Genomic DNA, 19833 nt, shown 5'->3' on the forward strand with positions numbered 1-19833 from the left:
TGGACAGATTTTGTTACTCCGCACGCAGGTAAGTGAGATGTTTGGAGATGAGCACTGCACATAAACAACTAAACTTGCACTTCAAATCCAGCTATTAACCACCTCACAATATGCGCTAAAGTTTACTTTTTCATTGCAATATGACGTTATAGCTTTAGAAAAGAAGTTAACGTGTTTTATTGAGCGTGACTATTTTTAGCCCTACAAATGCATTATTTCAAACAAATAAATTAATCATCTTTCAGAATTGCTTATTCTAAATACTGGGAAGTGCATGGATCAATCTGGACATCACCATACACAAACCAACCTAAAATAAATAAACCCATCGAATAAAAGAGCTTACAACAGATTAACACCAACATGCAAAAATTCTTCATCAACTCGAAAGTGTTTCGTCTGTTAAACGTGGTTAAAGATCGCCACTCAAAACGAAGGAACTGCAGCGCATCTTTCTCATTTTCTCGAGCTCTTTCTCTCTGACCACGATGTATATTTAGGTAAATGTATATTACGTATATTTTCAATCGGAGAATGTTTGCTACTGGAAATATTTAGGATGTGTTACTTCCTATAGTAATTTTTTTTTTAAATTACCTTACGAATACGGTCCAGCACTTCCGATATATTCGCCGATATATTTTCAGGAAACAGATTACATTTGCGTCATTTAAAACTAATTTTAATATCGTATACCACATAATAAAATCATTAACACTTTATCTGTATATAAGTGCCATCCCTTTCTAAATTTACAATTTTACTGGTTACTTTGATACTAAGAGAATATTTTTTGGGGGGAGGGGGGGCGCTTTTATAATATAGGGGTTTTATTTATTACCTTTTACATTATTATGGTTCAGCCTGAGGACATCTCAACTAAACAATTTTAAATGAGTATTCCATTAAAACGAAATGAACAATAAGTCAGAAGTAAACATTTTAAGCCTAGTCAAGGTTACCCACCTTACTAATGGTCAAAGCTGAAGTTCACTTCATTCTATTACTGATAAAATGGCATCATATTGTACACATCAGGCACAGGCCTGCTGCTTCAGCACATAGAACTAGTAATTTAAATATAATACACTTGGTATTAAATTTATAAAATATATTTCCACAAATCTGTACTATTGTGCAAATTAAAATTATCTAATGTATTACAAGACTTCTATAACACATCAGCTGCTGCAGCAGTTACTCATATTGGTAATTAATGAAGGGTTGTTCAAAGAAGAAATAGAAACTAAAAGCCGCATTAATGTAATTCTAATATAAAATATCTGTGATCTTATAACAGATACATTTTTATCTAAAACTTTACATTTGCTATTTACATAAATTTACATTTATCTCCAAGACTAAAGCATCAATAATGCTGATAATAAATCACAGTTATGATTAGGTAAAATTTGCCATGGTAAGTTTTGTTGTGTTCGCAAGCCACATATGGCAGGGGGGTTTAAAAGTATAGATTATTTAACAAAATTGCAATCTGTAAACATTTACAAACATTTACTGCATTCCCCTGCGGTGCGGCTAAATCCAGCTACCAATTTTTTACCAAAGTAACATTGTTACATTTTCAAATAAATAAAATTTATGAAACACATACTTCATATTTAGGAATCAGTGCTACACCTAAACAAAGGGTAACTGACACTTAGTAGGAAAAACAACTTCACCTGAAGCAACAGCTGCCATTATTCTTTTTTTGTTTTAAACAATCCTGTTTTATAGAAAAACACTAATTAATTTACTGATATATAAATAGATTTTAAAACTATTAAACCCAAAGAGAAAATTTTCTTGTCATGAAAATATGCAGCTTGCTGATATTCTGAATAGTTTTCCTGTAATTATCTCCCCCTTGAGGATTTGTAGTTAGCAGCAATGAAATTACTCCCAGCTTCCTAATACACACCACATGCAGCAGTGCCCTCAACTGCTGCTTAGTCCATTACTTTTCAGAAAGATGAGGGGGCTTTTCCATACCACCATACTTTGCATAAAACATTTTCTTTAATGTACCCTATTGTTTTTTAAGACCTAAGAATATGTTAGACCAGAGGAATAATGTAGAACTGATACTTGCAGCCTTCCTCCCTGCATAGAACTAAGAAAATTAAATGCTGCAGAAAAAGAATTTTGTAATTAATAAGCCAGTTTTTTTCCTCCAGAATAGAATATTTATACATAGATATGTCTGAATTACCTCTCTCTTTGATGCTATGCTATAGCTTAAAGTATTTTGTTCACATACGCCGGAGAAAGCATTCCGATGGAGAACTCACCTTTGCAGAAATAAAACTATGAATATTTTCTTGTATTTATAGCCATGAAGATGAACATTTTTATCCACAGTAATTAAACTAAGAGCCGCAAAAAAGCAACAAGTCATTTCAAAACAAACTAAATGACTATACTGTACACATTACCCTAGAAAATCCATTTTTTGTTAACCATAATAAAACAAACCATCTCCAGTATCTTAACAGGAAGCTTGTGCTAAATGTGACAATTTAGCAAGTAAAGAGTATTGAAAGCTTTACATGCTGAAGGAAGAACTTAACATCAATAATTTCTCATACATTGAAAGAGGTTGATTCATTTCTTCCCCCCACTCCTTTTTAAATTTAGCACTGTTACAGTAAATATTTAAAAGGCAGTTTTATAGCACCTTTTATACTGTAACGAGTTTAACAGCTGCATGTAGCTAACGTCACTTCATATACTGGTTTTTGTTTCTAGGAGCTGCTCTGTCAAAAAAATGGACCTTTTGTTGGAAAAACTGCTGCTGGCTTAATAAATGCTTATGGTTTCACATTCAATATAACACGGCCATTCATTTGAGAATATTTAGGGGAAAAAACTGAGACAATTTTAAAATTAGCATTGATATGTTCAATATTGCTTTGAATTCTATGTTCTCTTTACAACACATTTATGCTTCAGAGCCTTAATGAGCATCAGGTAACCTTATCAGGACAAATTAAAAACTGAAGTTTGTAACAATAAAAAAAAAAAAAAAGAGCCTAAAACTAAGAAATAAACAACTTGCTACTAGTTATGTATGATAGCATCATGACTGTTTCAAAACCTATAGACACAACGTTTTGTGTATGGCCTAATTTCTGTGTGTGTGTGCATGTATGTATATTATATATATATATATATATATATATATATATATATATATATATAAAGCACATACATTGCTATATAAATTAACAAGGTTGATTAAAAAAACACTGTACAAATAAATTTGTGACTGTGTTCTGTTGTACACATCTATACATGTTCTGACCTTTTAAAGGATTATTTAAACCTAATGGCCTGAACTCTTAGAAGCAAACAGCAACTTAATTGCTTAAATGTACGGCTGAAGTGTATTTTCAGTAATATTATTATTGTTAAGTATTTCCAAGTGCCCACTGAAGGAGTTAGCGTGTGATTTTACTATCAGTTTCAAAGAAGGCCACTCTCCCTTCAGGTGTCTGTTGCTCCTTCTACACAGATGCATTGCCGGCCATATGCAGATGCTGCCTTTCCACAGTGCTAGCTGCAGAAGTCACTGTTGTACACAGAGTGCAGAGAAATAACGTCTGCTTTGCTTACCCAACAACCCAGTTTTATGCCATTTCCACCTAGGTGCTTCAGAATCCAACAGCTTAGACCTAACAGAATCTGTACCTGAATGTGAATCTTGAGCATTGCAGTTCATTATATTGACAATTTGGTTATCAAATACACAACTGAGATTAAAAAAAAAAGTGGAAAATGATCACAAAGAATTGTCGAGCACTGCAAACAGCTTCAAGTCCAAATATTCTAGCAATAGTAAATGTGAATTATTTTCTGTGTTTATTTTACAAGACCTGAAACTACGGCAGTAAAAAAGGGCCATATTTAAAGTGATATATTCTAAAGGGTATCCACAGATGAAGAAATGCATAATAAAGTGAAACATAACTAATTTGGAGAAATTAAAAGAAACATCTAAAACCATTAGCAAATGTAGTCATTTTAAAGCACCTTTTACGTATACTAAATTATATATCAACCGTTTACGGCTGCATAATGCCTCACTAGAACTGTGCCAGCCAAATCAGAAATTTTGTTTCTTTTTAATTTTCTTGCTTTTTAGTCATTGTGGTGTGAATTCAGACTATAGTGTGTGTGTGTGTGTTTATTTATCTAGTTATGTATTTATTTATTTCAACAGCCCTGTAAAAAGCCAAATTTCCCCCTGGGGACAAATAAAGTTCTATCTGTCTTTCTATCTGTGTCTCTGTCTTTATGCAGGTTTTTACTTCCTGCAGACATATTTTTTAAAAGGCTTGAGTACATAATACAGCTGTCATCTTAAAAACACTTAAACCTTTTATTGGGTGAATGGTCTAAAATGTAACTTCAAATATAACTAATAAATAACCTAAAATTTGAAAATAAAATTGCTTAAAGCAAACCATCTTTAATATATCCATCACACAAGAATGACAGATCAAAATGGTTATTTCCTATCATGGTGATCTACCTTAACAATATAGTCAGGTTTTTCATCATCTCTAGAACACATTTTTAGCTGATAATAAATAAACCCCGATAATATAAAAGTGCATCTTTTCTAATTCCAAGCAGCCACACATGTAAATAATACAAGCTACATGGCACTATTGTAAGCCACTCTCTTGACTGAGAGGCTCAAATGCTCATTTATATGCTAGTAAAGGCAGGCTTAGCAAGGGCAATTAAATTGTCAGAATTAACAAATTTGTTTTTAACAAGAGTGTAGGCTGGAGTGTAGTCATGATGCTGGTATTGATTGTCAGAACAGAGACATCAGTCTTCAGGTATTTACTCTGCCACCTCTGCACCACAGGCCCTCAACCAGACCAAATCAATCCCCAGAAAAGATGGTTCTTTCTAGCCATAAATATATAACTAGCCTCAACAGAAACGCTTCGCTCTGGGGTTTTTAGTGTAAATTGTTCTAAAGTTCCTGGCTGGCTATGAATGATCACAGTTGTATAATATCACGTATACTTTAAAAGTACCATTTTGGTCACGTTTTTAAAAGCTTTCAAGTAACACTTCCCACTACTTGAACAAAAATGTATTTTACAGAGAAACAGAAAAGTAAAAGCCTTCTGGATCAGAAAATATTTTGCCTTTCATTCACTGCAAAGTGAAGTGTTATTTTTTGCAAAAACAGTCATTTACAAAATGAAAAGTTTTCAAATGCTGTTTAACCTTTAACAAGCAAAGGTGATTTTAATTTTCCAGCGCTGACAGTATAATTACATTTTGCTGATTTTTAAAACCTAGCCTGTATTTTGAAATGTTAGGCATTAAATACTGCAATTATCTTAAACTTTTGCATTATGATTTTTAGTGTATACTCTATACACTGTATGCTGCAAAGTTAAAAATGCTACAGAAAGTGGCATCACTGCAGAAATGTATATACATGTATAGAGTATTTATATCTAAACAATCTCAAGTGACATATATAACTCTAAAAATGAAGCACACTTATTTCATTAGTTGTGGATCCGTTAATCCCTTATGCATATGAAAATGGTTCAAGATAAAGTTTATGTCCATGGGATGGATGCAGAATCATTAAAGAACGTGAACATAATTCCTTTAGATGGAGGGTTGTCTACCTCCCAATACATATAACTTCGCCTTTCTTGCTTGCCTCTACACTAGTAGTAAATAGCTATCTAAACTTGGTAGCCCAACCTCAAAAACACTCTTCAGACAGGCAAACATGAACTACTTTTCAAATTTAAATGTCTGGCTTTAACGTGATCCTCTAAACACAGATCATCAGACTCTAGGTTATTTTTATGTCTACAACCATAATGGTTTTTGAAGTCTAGCATGGCCCAACAGCACCAGCAAGAGAAACACCGTCAGTGTATCCTCAAACCAGTTAACAAGATGTCCCCTTATCAGTTACGGAGTTAGTAGGAAGTCACCAATGGCACAGAAGCCCACATGCTTGTTGCAAAGACACTTTAAGAAAAATATATTAACATATTGACTCCATAATGTCTTCATAGTCAACTTTATGTACCCGTCTTAACAGTAAGAAATAATAAGACTGGTAAGTATACCCCATTACTGCTACACAATTCAAAAAGAAGAGTATCAGACCACAAGAGCAATTTTATTTAAAAAAAAAAAAAAAAGACTAACAAAAGCAAGTCAAAAAGCAAGGAAAGGTCAAAAAAAAAGGGAAGGCAACTAAAAAAATAAAAGAAATAACTAAATTGAAGACAAGTTCAATTAATTAAAAGATCTGAAAGCAGAGATTGAATGATTGGAATTTTTGAGCGCGTTCACTCAAAATCTTGGATATCAGAGTGAATGTGACACTGGATTTACACAGTCGCAATTGTGATGAATCATCCTGCAACTTCTGAGGCCACGCTCCTAGCAACAAACCACCGCATTCTACCGACGGTACCACAAAATGGCAGCACCAAAGACAAAAACAAAATGGTGCCATAACAATTAACAAAGTCACTTTTGTTTAAAACAAATTATTTGAAGGGATTGATAATGAAATCGAAGTCTATATTCCAAAAATGTTTTCTGGAGAGAAATACATCTTTGCATTTCAAAACATCACAACAGTTACTTAAAGTTTGTTTAACTCTGTGCTACTGCTATGACAACAATTCATTTCTGAAGGCAAGGCAACCAAATACAGTCGAGTAAAGGTGAAAACGACATTTCAACCCCAAGGGAGATGGAGGGGATGTGGGCAATGGAGATGCTTTTTTATTTTTTGTAATACAGGTAACAAATAGTTCATGGTAACTATCATTACCAACTTTATTCCCTTTTTTTTAACTAAGATTTCAATCAGCAAATGCCTGCCATAAAATGATAAACCACCACCTCATCTAATATCACCCACAAAAGACCCCATTTTGTTCCTTTGCAAATTTCAAAATCATTGCTACTAAGTTTCCATGTTCAGTTTAAAATGTGTAGAATTTCAATCACGTTCTGCCTTTACAATGTTCATCAATAAAGCTCAAGGTCAGCCTCACGAGGGAGCAAGTATTAAACTATAGCCTTAGCCTATGTACTTTTATTTTTAGTCAGTGCTATTTGGTATGGTCAAGACCTGGAAATAGGAGAAAAAAAAAAAACTATTCCTAAATTTTATAATAATCATATTGCTTTGCAAAACTAAAAAAGAAGATAGTTAATACAATGAAGAAGTCGATCACAAATTACAATGTACATGCTACAAAAAACAGTATTATTCAATGCATTAAGAATATCACTGTACTGTGTACATGTGGCAATACTATATTTACTATTTATTCAAAAATATTCTTCAAAAAACTTGTCGACAAATTGTCGATTTTATTTTCAGAGGTGCAATTATTATTAGAACCATTGGTTGCTCAGACTCTGAGTTTCATTTAAACTCTAATCTAGACAACTATGGACGAGTGCATCTGCATTACTGTATGCAAACTCACTTTCCAATAAAATAAATAAATTGTTGCTATTCTTATTCCTAGAAACAAGCTGAATTTTTTTTTTAACATTTTTAAAGAGAAATTCACCTTTTAAATAAACAAAAGTGACTTTGCTTGAAACAAACCCTAGGCACGAGATAATAATGAAATTTGAGTCTTCATATTACAAAACTCCCCACCCTACATTCAGAAGTGCCAATTACATAAGCGTTAAAATACATATATTTACACAATCATGTTTTTTCATTTTATAAACAGTTTACCTTAAACGTTTCTCACATTAAAACTATTTTTTAACACAATCTGTAGTAAATTAACCAATACAAAAACTTTCATCTTAATTAACTTCCTCTGTATAATAAAGACTTATAAAAGACAGACTCATTTATTAGTTTTTAAACTAGTTAAGGAAGGATGTGTAGACAGAATGTAAATAACTGTCGTCTGTGCAAAGACTAAATTTATACTAATTGCCTGAGCATACCATACAAAATATCTCACAGTGTTTTGATTCCATTTTTATGGAATATAGCCATCTAAACGTTTTGCAGATACTCTTTGTTCTTTCTCTATTTAGTAATAAATATCCTCAGGCTTTTTCTTATTCCCTATCATGCATTTTTTAGAAACTCTCAGAGCAACAAGCAAGTACACTGTCTAAAAACTATGCTGGAAAAAACTGAGCATTTCCATCTTAAAAACACTGCATTACCTTTTCAGTATAAGCCTTTTAACATCATCACTGCAGCTGCACAATTCTACCATTAAGTCTCTAAGGATTCTGGGATTTGGTACAGTTATTGCTTTTAGATCACATTCTTATTGACTAATGTCAGACTGGTCATTCATCTTGAGGACTGATGTCACATTTGGTGTACTATCTTGTGACATATTGTAGACATTTTCTCTCAGAAATAGCTCTTTAAGGCAGAGTGCAATAGGTTAACCTGCTAGACTGAAGCCAAAATGCTCCTCATCACATACACTGATCTGACTAGGAAAAGGGTAGTAAGAGTTTTTAGGAAATCTTGGGATCTTTAACCAGGCAGTCTGTACTAAAGATGGTTCCTTCCCCTTTAGTAATAAAAAGGCCATAAACATCACTTTAAATATGATACATTACTTCTGATTAATAATGAAATCACTCAAAAGGAGAAGTACAGATTTAGAAAACAAAAAGATCATTAGAAGACTAAATGATCGTTTTGTTCACCTAAATGTTAATAAGGCCACATTTTTCTATAATAAATATTCATGCACAAATAAGTAATTACTTTTCCTTGGTAAAAGGAAAACTGGGACTAATACATTCCAATCAAATAAAATGTCATTCATTCAACAGTGGAGGTGGAGGCAATAGCCATTTTACTTAAGACGACATGGTGTAATCATGAAGAGGTTAAATCCACGTACATTTAGTGACTTGCTTTGTCTGATATACGTTGTAGGTGTGAATCTAATATTTATTTTTAGATGGTAATGTTTACATATTAATCTAACTTTGCTGTTGCTCTGTTTACTAATTTGCTATGTATTTCCACCACTTACTGTATTGTTCCTGTATGCTTCTGCTCTAGCTGAAAGAGCAACAAATGATTTTCTTTGTACTGTAAGGCATAATGACAATAAATAAAATAACCTTGCTCTTCTAACTGAAGACTCTTAGTCTTAAATTTTAGTCTGACTCCCATTAAAATCTTACAAAAAGAAAATGCAAAAAAAAAAAAAAAATCTAAAATGAAGATACTTTCACTTGTCTGTATAGTGCAGGTTGAAGGATTCAAGCATCTTTAACATTATCCTTCTAAAGCAGTGCAGGGTACGTTTCTTTTTGACCTTCATTTAGCCAGATAGGTCAACTGAAAACCAGTTTGTTTTTTATTTTTGACAGTGACAATGCAGGTACAGTCTAAGCCCAGTAAGGTTAAGTGACTTGATCACACTCACACAGTGAGTCAGTGTTGCAGACAGAACCTGCCACCTCACAATTTCAAGACCAGATCTCTGCCCACTGGGTTCTGCGGCTGTCCGTGATGGTGTGCTTTATTAATTGGCTAAGCACTAGAAACTGCACAATCAGAGTCATCTGTAGTAAAGGGCATTAATCAGAGTAATGTGTGTGATCTGATTAACTGAAATGTGACCAACATAAAACGTGGCCTGTGCCATACACAGAACTGAACTACATTTAAGGATGCACACCTATATAGTTAATCTTTTTATTTTACTTACCAGCTTTGGTCAGCACTGGCATGCAAAAACAAATAAAATAAATACAATCAGTAAATTATATGCAGAGAATTTTGATTTGCAAATCAAAAATAAATACTAGAAACTAGGTGCAAGCAAAAACAAACTGAAAAACTTCAACTAACCTCTCAAGTGAGACAGTTGTCTTCATTAATGTGGTTTTGTTTAAAAATTAAATGAGTGCTATTTTTACTATGTCTTGTGGCACAATAAAAGTTTTATGACAACTGTAGTTCTAATTTTTATTGCTGTGTACCTGCTGCTACAGGCACAGAGAGGTTCATAGGAAACTGACCATGCTCTCCAGCTGCCTTTAGCGTAGCTCCAGGATGTGTAGATCCAAACGGGTTGCGAACAAAACGTCGCCGGCGCCGCAAGTCATCTTCCCAGTAGTCAAGGCGCCAGAACTCACGAGGACGACTGCAATGAAACAGAGGTAGCACATATGTTAGCAATTATCAAACAGCATGGTAGCACACAAGTACTACATAAAGCTTGCCTTGTTTGCTAGCTCTATTCTCCTATACACAATTTTTAACTTGAGTATGTCCTTGAAAATAACAATATCACCTTCCAGACTAAGGGACTCCTTTCCCTTTTTTTTCCTAGGAAGGTGAAATGAGCACTAAATACATCATTTTGAAATGAACTGCTGACAGAGTGATCAGTTTCCCCACCTCTAGTGGCATGTGCTCCGATTTCAGGCTCATTTCAGCCTCAGCAGGGCACCTTTCGCTGTGACTGCACTTATAAACCAGAATAGGGAAAAGGCCATTATAAATACGGGATAGCATTACCAATATTAATCAAAGTCTGGACCCTCCATCATTTTTCTTCCCAATTTGCGCCTTTTACCACACAAGGTCAGTAAATCATCTGTAGTGTTGCAGGCTCAGAAAGTGTTAACTTTTAATGAATACCACTGTAGTGCTGATATGTGTGCAAAAATAAAATATTACTCTATTTAGACTAGCAGGAGTTTAATTAAAATAATCTCTTGAAATATTCATTACATTTAGCCCCTGAGGCATAACACAACATAAGGAAATGCATTTTCCTTCCATTACCATTTCTGCCTCTTTTCGAGAACCCATTTCAGCAGAATGGGGTAGCAATTTATTCTGCAAACTAAATCACAGACGACATTTTATTTTCTTCTTTGTGTGCATGAGCTTTAATGTTTAATTAAAAATACAAAGCAATGCTAATGACAAACCTATTTATTTCTTACAATGGTTTAAAAGATATATTCACTAAAGGCCACTGTGTTATTTATACATAAAAGGTGATCGATAGACAGAGGGTTATCATCCGGTGGTCAATTCAGGGCTGAATGAATATTTGCAGCCCACTGTCTTTTCTGTTTTAAACAGCAAGCATTGTGTGGCTAAAATATGATGTCAAATATAAAACGTAAAGTACTAAAATCACTAAATAATTCAGTCTACAAAGAACTAGAAGAATCGAGCAACAAAGCCATTGATGTGGACATAGCCATAATATAATAGTGTCTGTATACTACTGAATTAAATGATACTAAACTTGTGCCACAATAAAATGAAAACAAAGTGTGCCTAGTTTGACAATTCAAAACAGAATGAATATTTGCTTGATTAATGCATTGGTAAACTCTATGAATTGTTGTAAAGACCAGCAAGTAATACTCAAAACCCAACTGATGCTCCAACTTGTAATGCCATGTCAGAAATCTATAGGCAAGAAATAGTTTGGGACGCGCAACTCATTTTCCACATGTAAACTTTTTCATCAATGTGGGAAACCAAATCAGGTGTTTTAAGAATTTCATCGAGCCTAACCAGTCATAATATCAAAATTCAAATATGACTTAAATTATTAACTTGACATTACATGCTACTACATAGTTTATTAGCAAATGGGGAGATAATAAATATAACAAACTGAAAATACTTGAAAGCATTCCCATTTCCTAAACTAAATATAAATCTGTAGTCTGGAAATGCACCATAAATAAGTGACATAATGGGATTGGTAACACAGCCTTTCTGACTGAGTTGCTCTGTTACAAATGCATTAGAACAGTGTGTAAAATCACATTTTTGTTTTGTTAAATAGTAAAAAAAAAATATAAATAATACAAAATTATAGTTAATGTAAAATGCTCAAACTGTGTAATCCAAATCAAGGTAATGGCAGGCATAGTCTCAGTACCCTTGGACTCAGGGCTGAATCTACTACCCCTGGAAAAATTATTCCATCGCAGAAATACATACTCCTCCACACTAAAATGGGGCAAATTTACAATTACCAAGCATGTACAGCCTGTGTGTACAAGTTGGGAGGAGAAGGCAGAGTACCAGAGAAAAACCCACACAAAATGTGCAACTCCATAGAGATTGCATGGGTCCACGTACTTTGGGAGCTAAAGCCGACTAACTGCTTCATCACTATAGCCCTGGATCGGGGTCCTCAATCACGGTCCTGGAGGGCCACAGTGGCTGCAAGTTTTTGCATAATAAGAAGCACTTATTGCTCAAGTAACATTTCTGCTTCAGTTTAGTTGTCTCGCTCATTAAGATTTTGAACCCTTATGGCTTATTTTAGTCTTAAACAGCTGTATTCTTGGTTTTTAATTGCTCCTAAATAGCAATAACATGGAAATGACAAAAGAGAGCAGCATTTCTCCATTTAGCTTGTTACCATTTTACACCTCTGTGTGTATTTATCATGCACTTTTGGGTTTAATTAAATACTTGGAAGGAAAGTGAAGACAAAAAAGTGAAGGACTGAGAATTACTCATTCATTTTAGCCTTTAAATCATTTGGATGATATCCTTAGAAAGGGAAAGAAAATCTAGGATATGAGAATGACGTGACATAGCAGAGTTAAAGCAACTAACAAGCCATGAAATTAAATTACTGGCAAGAATTGCTTTCTAATTAAGCCACCGGGTTAGAACAAAAACCTGCAGCCACTGCGGCCCTCCAGGACTGTGACTGAGGACCCCTGCCCTGGATGAACCACTCAGCAAAGTATACATATGCATAGGGCACGAGAGGAAGGGGGGCACCACAGAGGTTCTCCACTGCCAACAAAAAAAACACTAACCATCGCCAGCCCAGCCCTGTCTCAGCTGTAGAACAGCCATTAATGGGGGAGGCAGCTCGCTGGCTGAGGTCTCCACGACTCTGACTGTGTCTAGCTTGTCCGACTCCTTTTCTACAATCTGGCCACGGAACAGATGATGATGTTTTTCATTGTTGTTAATTACTTTCAACTTTGTTTTAGATGTATTTGAACAAATCTGTATCCTTCGTATGTGATAGTTCTGTATTTAATGAGTGGCATCATCTATTGTTACATTTTGCCTTAACAGTTGTCACATTGCTCTGTGCCTGCATGTGGTGAGGAGTGCTGTGCGAGAACAAAGCAGTTTGTACCGCTGTGTTTTATTTCTGAGGTGGCCATGGTAGACTGGAAATCTGGATCCTTAAGGAGGAATACGTGTGTTGTATCTACCCCATTTTTGACACCCAGCCTTTCTGGGAGAGAGACTCTCTCTGAATTGCCCTTCCTTTTTTTTTTAACCTACAAGGTTTTTTTTGTGAGTTTTAACTTATTTTAAAAAAAGTTAAGACTGGGCAGCTGTTAAAAACAGGGCCTGTTAAGGCCCATTGAGGCATTTCTCCGAGTGATTTTGGGCTATACAAGAAACAAATAATTGTTATTATCACACCCTTGACTCATTCAATGCTGCACTCGATTTCAGTGAAATGTTTTATAATTGCCCGTATCTGCACTCTCAAACGAAGGTTTTCTTTGGGAAGATGTTTGCCTAAAGTTTAAAGGATTGGTTTGAAGGGGACATCAGATGTCATGTTTTGTTTCTGTAGAGTACTAACACAGCTGGCTGGGTCTGGCAGGCTTTTAACTCATCAGCTGATTTGTGCAATGGACCCTAAATAAGCTCTTTATTATTATCTTTTATTGTTTTGTCATATAAACAAGGCAAGTTGTATTCTTTTATTTCATCTTCTGAACAAGTTTTAATGTCTTGTCAGTAAAGGAATAAACAGGCTGAAGGGCCACTATTACTGGGCTTTCCTTAGGCCATCAGTTAGCCTGAATCTGTCCCTGCAGCGATGTGTAACCCCAAAATCTCTGTCCAATTTGAAACAGTTTTTTTATTACATTTTAATGCTATTTAATTTAACAATTTTAAAATGGGTTGGAGAATTAAGTAGGTCACAAACAATCAACCCAACAAAACAGGAATCAGTTAATGATATTCAACATGTGAGATTTTTGCAGGGGTCAACAAAACAATGTTCGGTATCCGATGAATAACAATGTGACTGTATGGAAAAAGTCACACATGGAAAACAAAGTATAGAAAAGCAGTAGGGCAGTATTGAAATTTGAATTATGAGAAAATATATTTCTGCATCGTAGAGCAGTAGGGGTTGGGTGAAGAAGAGTACTGCAAAACAGGAAGAGGCAGTATTTAGGTAAATGTACTTTGAACTCTTTTCATACAGGCCTCCGGTTGCCAGTTTTTTCTGCCCATTCTTAACATTAGTTGATGATGGCAAAATTAGGTCTACATTAGCAACATACACCTAAATATTTGATATTGTAATCTATATAGCTTTGTCTGAATTAGCTATTAACTTATTACAGTGTGTGTGAGTATATATATGTACATATGTGTACACACACACATACAGAGTCAGATACATGCACTGCAGGCAGGACTGTGGAGTTGGAGTTAGAAACAAGCGATGGGTTACTGGAATTGGTAAAAATGTATTGGCTCTGACTGCAAATACAAATTGTAATATGTTTTTTGCAGATTTCAGAATATTACATATTTATGGTAGATTAAAACCCATGCACAAATTCATAATGGCTCAAAGAGTTTAACAAAGTCGGCAGTTTTAAACACTTTACAATCACAAGAGAGGGGAAATACTATCCATGTCAGTATGTTATAAAAAGAGGATGGTTAAAAAGTAGGTGATGCAAACATTTGTTTTTAGTTTTACTGGTTCCAAAAAGAATCCACCTATTCAAGTCTCAAATTTAAAAAGCACACTTGCAGCGTTTTCATCCAAAAGTGTTAGAAGCTCGACTTGGCAGTGACAAAATGCCTTGTATCATTTGTGCTTTCAATGAACACAGTAAATACTGTATATGAGTCTAATTACAGACTGAGGAGTCGGAGTGGATACTACCATGAACTGAGGAGTCAGAGCCAAAAGGGTTGTGTATTGACTGCAGGGCCAACTTCAAGACTCTACAAAAAGGCAGGACACCAGGAAAGGATGACAGGGGTGATGCAATCATTAACACTTTTCCCCTCTCTGTCCTCAGAACCAACCAAGAAGTAAGACAACAGATGTAATGTAATTTCTTCCTACATTCCAAAAGTACTGCCTTTTCTTCTCCATCAACTATTTAAGAAACCTCCAAACCGGAAGTCAGCATTCATTCAAGGACGTTGGACTGAAAGAGGCAGTCTCAATTTTTTTTTGAAGTGCATTAAAAACCGCTAGGCGGATTGTTTGCTAATGTGATCCTTACTTTATTTTTCCAACAATTTGCAAGACGTCATTAAACAAGGCATCTCTTTTGGACCCCCAACCCTTTATCTTGTCTCATTTTACCACTTCACAACATACATATATATATTAATGAATATTTAATAATTTTTATATATCTATATATATATTAATTAATAATATTTGTCTCATTTTACCACTTCACAACATACATATATATATTAATGAATATTTAATATTTTTGGATATATATATTAATTAATAATATTAATATATTTATATATTTTACATAATATATATACAGTACATATATATATATAAATACACAACACACACGTATACTGTACATAAACTTACTGTATATATACATACACACTGTCACACATGCTTGAGTAGGGGGCAGTGTGAGGGCTTATGCTTTGGCTGAAATACCACCCTGGGACATGAGGGGGCTCTTCCACTAACAATCTCTTCTTCTACCTGCAGACTAGAGGATCTGAAAGTCAAAGGCACATCCATTTCCCCTACAAACTCCTCCGCTTCCAGGGTAAAACATATATAATGACCATCACTGCAGGAAGAAGTCAGTCTGTTACATGGACCTTGCACCTAGAAAGACGTCTCTTGAATTTCACAACTTTCTTATGTACATTTTTTTGGTTATATGGGGATCATCAGCTGGTGCCCCATATCTTTACCTGTGTCTTGCATTATCTTTTAAAACACATATATGTATCCCGATTCAATGTTATTTTGGACAATCTTGGTGAATAAGACAAGCTTGTTGGGCTAAATGGCCTGTTCACGTCACAACTTTTCAAATGTTCTAATACACATATACGTATGCGAACAAGGGAGCACACAACAGCACAGTGGTAAGCGATGCTGCCTCTTGGATCCAGCGTGCTTGGTTTCAGGCCCACCTCCTATCATTGTTTTTGTGGAGCGTTCACATTTTCCCTCTGTCCATGTAACTTTTAAATTCCTCATCTCTAAAGAAGTTCATTTAATTGTTAGCTTATCTTGACCATGTGTTAGTGTGGTTGTGGGTGTGTGCACGCATGGGTTCTATGATTAAGTGGCACCATACCTTGTGCCCTGTGCTCTATCCCAATACCCCCCATGGTCCTAAACTGAATTAAGCACATCTGAGAACGTTAACTTATATACATTTTATATCTCTAATGTGGTCTTAAAGATCTAACAGAAGTTAACAGTAACTAATGATATACAAGAACAAAGCACACCTACCATCCTTACTTTTTGATGGCTTTTACATCTAATTACATAGTAGGATTATTTAACAAAAAATAGGTTTTGTTGTATTTGGAAAGTCTAAAATATTTTTTGCATCTAATAAACTTAAAAGGCCGTAAAAGCAAAAAAAAAAAAAAATCAAAGAAGGAAAAGTCCCATTTCAAATGGAGGTCAGCATGAGGTACACAAGAACAGGATTATAATGTGTAAATCACATTTCCTCTGTTGCCTGCCAGTGCTGCAATTCTGAGTCGAGCTGCCAAAGTAGGATCTACATTGCTGTGAACGTCAACTGATGAAACCCAGGAGAAAAGGCCGGTAACAATACTACAATATACACACACTCATTGGGTGTACAAAATGGAAAGTTATTTGAAAGGGAATCATCACAACATATCACCTCAAAAAGAAACAAACAGAAAATACATTAAAAACAACATATTAGCAAAAGTGGTAAAAGCTGTGAAAAACCACCAGAAGAGAAGTACAGCTTTATACAAAGCAGCTTTATACAAAGCAGGAATGGTCCGATTTCCTTAAGCACATTCTTGACGGGCTTTGGACACACAAAGAAGCGTTGCCTCTCCCGAACATTTCCAGCATGGGTTTCAATGTGTTTGATTTACAGCCATGTAGATGAGATCATGTAATTATTAAATATTTTATTAAAGAAAAAAAAACAACATTTTACACAGAGGCACAGTATCGTGGTGAATCTGACAAACAAGGTTTATTAGATCCATATTTCAAAGGGGAAGTGTGAATGCAATTATTCTCGTACTGTTGACAAAGAATGCAGCTATGCTGAAACATGCAAACCAGAAAAGGATTTAAATTAAAAACAAAAACATTAAGCAAGAGAAAAAAAAACCCAGAAAACAGAGAATCTACAGGAGTACAGACTGTGCACAGTTCAAATTATAAACAACTCTCAAATACAAAGCTTCAACTTTTATGTACCGTAATAGAACAGATCCCAGCTTCTGTTATTTCTCCCCCTTTTCCTTCTTTCTTTCCGTATATCACAAAGCCACTATATGTTTGCCTGTGATAGTCTTCCTGCCTAGATAGGCACTTCATCATCCTGGCTGCACTACATTCATCTATTAAAATTATTATCGAATATCTGGCAAGATGCAGCCGTGAATCACAGGTTGCTCCTCGTCTTCTGGGAATGATACAATAAAGGTCTATTCATCAGCATGGCAATTGGCACAAGTAATTAGTTCCTCAGCTCAAAGAGTCCTACAAAGCTTATTTCACCAAGCACCACAAACATATGACAATAGAAGCCTAATAAAAGCTGTTAAAATTTGTTAACCTTTCTAGTCATCAATCCTTCGGAAACTATGCATACAGAGTAATTTTTTTTCCCCCTAGTAAAGACAATAAATTATTAATTCATCATACATCATCCAGCATCTAGATGGATGTGGGCAGAGCTATTCTTTAAGTTAAAAACAATTAAAAGTTAAAAAGGAAAGAAATGCCACCAAGAAAATGACACTAAAGTGCTGGGTCCTAAATAGTTCAGCCATAAAACTTATTGCAATCTTAAGAATCTGTTGTCAAATGCATATCACTTAGAACATTTTTAAAGAACTTTCAAAATATTAATTAGTCAGTACGCTAAGAGAAAATGTGCTTCAAAGCAGGCATCTGGCAGAGCCACGTCCCACAGAAATGCTCTAGAGAATCGAGAAAGAGAGCCACACTGGCAGCAGATGAAGTCCTGTGAATGCCAGTGTGTTAATGCAGTGGTCCCTAGGAGCGAAAAGACTGTGTGTTTGTGCATTAGTGTGTGTATGTGTGTGTGAGGAGTGGCCCAATGGCCCAAGAAGAGCAATAGGCGGGGACACCAAAATATATGAGAGGGAAGCTTCTTAGAGGAAAAGCATGAAGTCAAGCAGTTCCCGGAGTTGTCTAATTCTCAGTTCTGTATTTTAATGCTTTCTGGTTTATCATGGCCTTGGAGAGCGGCGATGTGCCTTGTGTTGGTCAGGCATGCAAGTAATAATTTTACTGTACTCTGCACGTGTAACAACACTACTACTTTCCTTTAAGGAGAGAAGTTGAAGACAAATTGTAAAGGTCTGAGACATCCAAACGACTGGACTGCTAAATAGCAGTTTTTATCACTCTTTAATTTAATATTGTTCTTTATCAGTATGCTAATGCTGGTGTATGTGAATTTCCCCTTGGGATTAATATTAATAAAGTTTAATAAGTTTAAGATTAATAAAGTATCTATCTGCCTATCTATCTAGCACAACATTCCAAAAAGGAATGAATGGGTTGCTATTGTTGCTCAAACAGTTGGACTGTGACATTGAAGATGTGGTTCTTTAAGAGCAACCATACACTCAGAGGGTGCATGGCTACCAGAACCACCTACATGGGTTTTGAGCCTGGTGTTCCAAGAATTAGAAGACCACCAATGAGAATGTAAATCAGCAGAAAGAGGTTCTAGCATGGGGGTTAAAGGTGCCGTACAGCCAGAACCACGACATATAAAGACTTGGGAGAGGAGGGGGGTGAATTCTAAAACCGTGGTCGGTAGACAAACAAAGAGATTGGATTTAAAGAGAAATCAGCTGGGCTCAGGATGCCATTTTTGATCTTGTGTTCTACTTTTATTTGTATTTGAAATTCTCCCTTTTGTAGATTTCTCCGAGTAGTTTATGTTAGTAATAAAGGCACCATCTCTGATCAACTGTTGCCTCCTGTTTGTTTTGGATGCAGAGGGCTGCCATATGGGCACTGCTTGTATTTTAAAGTGACATTTATTTCCAAATAATTTTATCCAAAGGAACTTAGAAGTCACAGACGGATAGCTGGAGGCTTGACAGGTTAAATAACTTGGTTTAGTCTACTGAAGTGGCAGAGTTTGGATTTTGTGAAAACAAGCAACCACAGACCATCACTAATCTGGCATCCCGATTTCTTTATAGAAAACTACTTTAATAACTTGGGAACAAAAATTAAAAGTCTAATCTAACCTAATCCGAACATCTGCAAAGCATGGCATCTGCCACATACTGGTAATCAAGGCCAGCTCATTGAAATTTTGTTCTAACTAAAGGCATTCGACACTCCAGCTACTTGACATGGAAGGTGCAACTGAAAAGATTGTATTTAAGAAAATGTTGACTGCTACTATTATATTATAATGCACTGGAATTAACATTTTAGAAAATTATATGAAAATAAATCTTGAATATTTTATATATAATTTTTCTTCGGTTAACAATATTCAGACCAAATTAAGTCATTT

General features: G+C 35.1%; 1 protein-coding gene across 6 annotated transcripts in view; it reads right to left on the reverse strand.

Annotated features, from left to right (window-relative positions):
- lrba (LPS responsive beige-like anchor protein) overlaps positions 1-19833 on the reverse strand; it is a 792225-nt gene that overhangs the window by 394601 nt on the left and 377791 nt on the right. For 3 of the 6 annotated variants that reach the window (XM_039750239.1, XM_039750238.1, XM_039750240.1), the window contains exons 37-38: positions 10057-10181; positions 9744-9758 (exon numbers count right to left, since the gene is read on the reverse strand). In XM_039750239.1, the coding sequence (XP_039606173.1) occupies positions 9744-9758; positions 10057-10181 (140 nt within the window). The remainder of the gene's footprint in view (positions 1-9743; positions 9759-10056; positions 10182-19833) is intronic. The other 3 variants (XM_039750242.1, XM_039750241.1, XM_039750243.1) reach the window with 1 other exon arrangement.

This window comes from Polypterus senegalus, chromosome 4 (assembly GCF_016835505.1).
Source record: "Polypterus senegalus isolate Bchr_013 chromosome 4, ASM1683550v1, whole genome shotgun sequence".
Lineage (NCBI taxonomy): Eukaryota > Metazoa > Chordata > Cladistia > Polypteriformes > Polypteridae > Polypterus > Polypterus senegalus.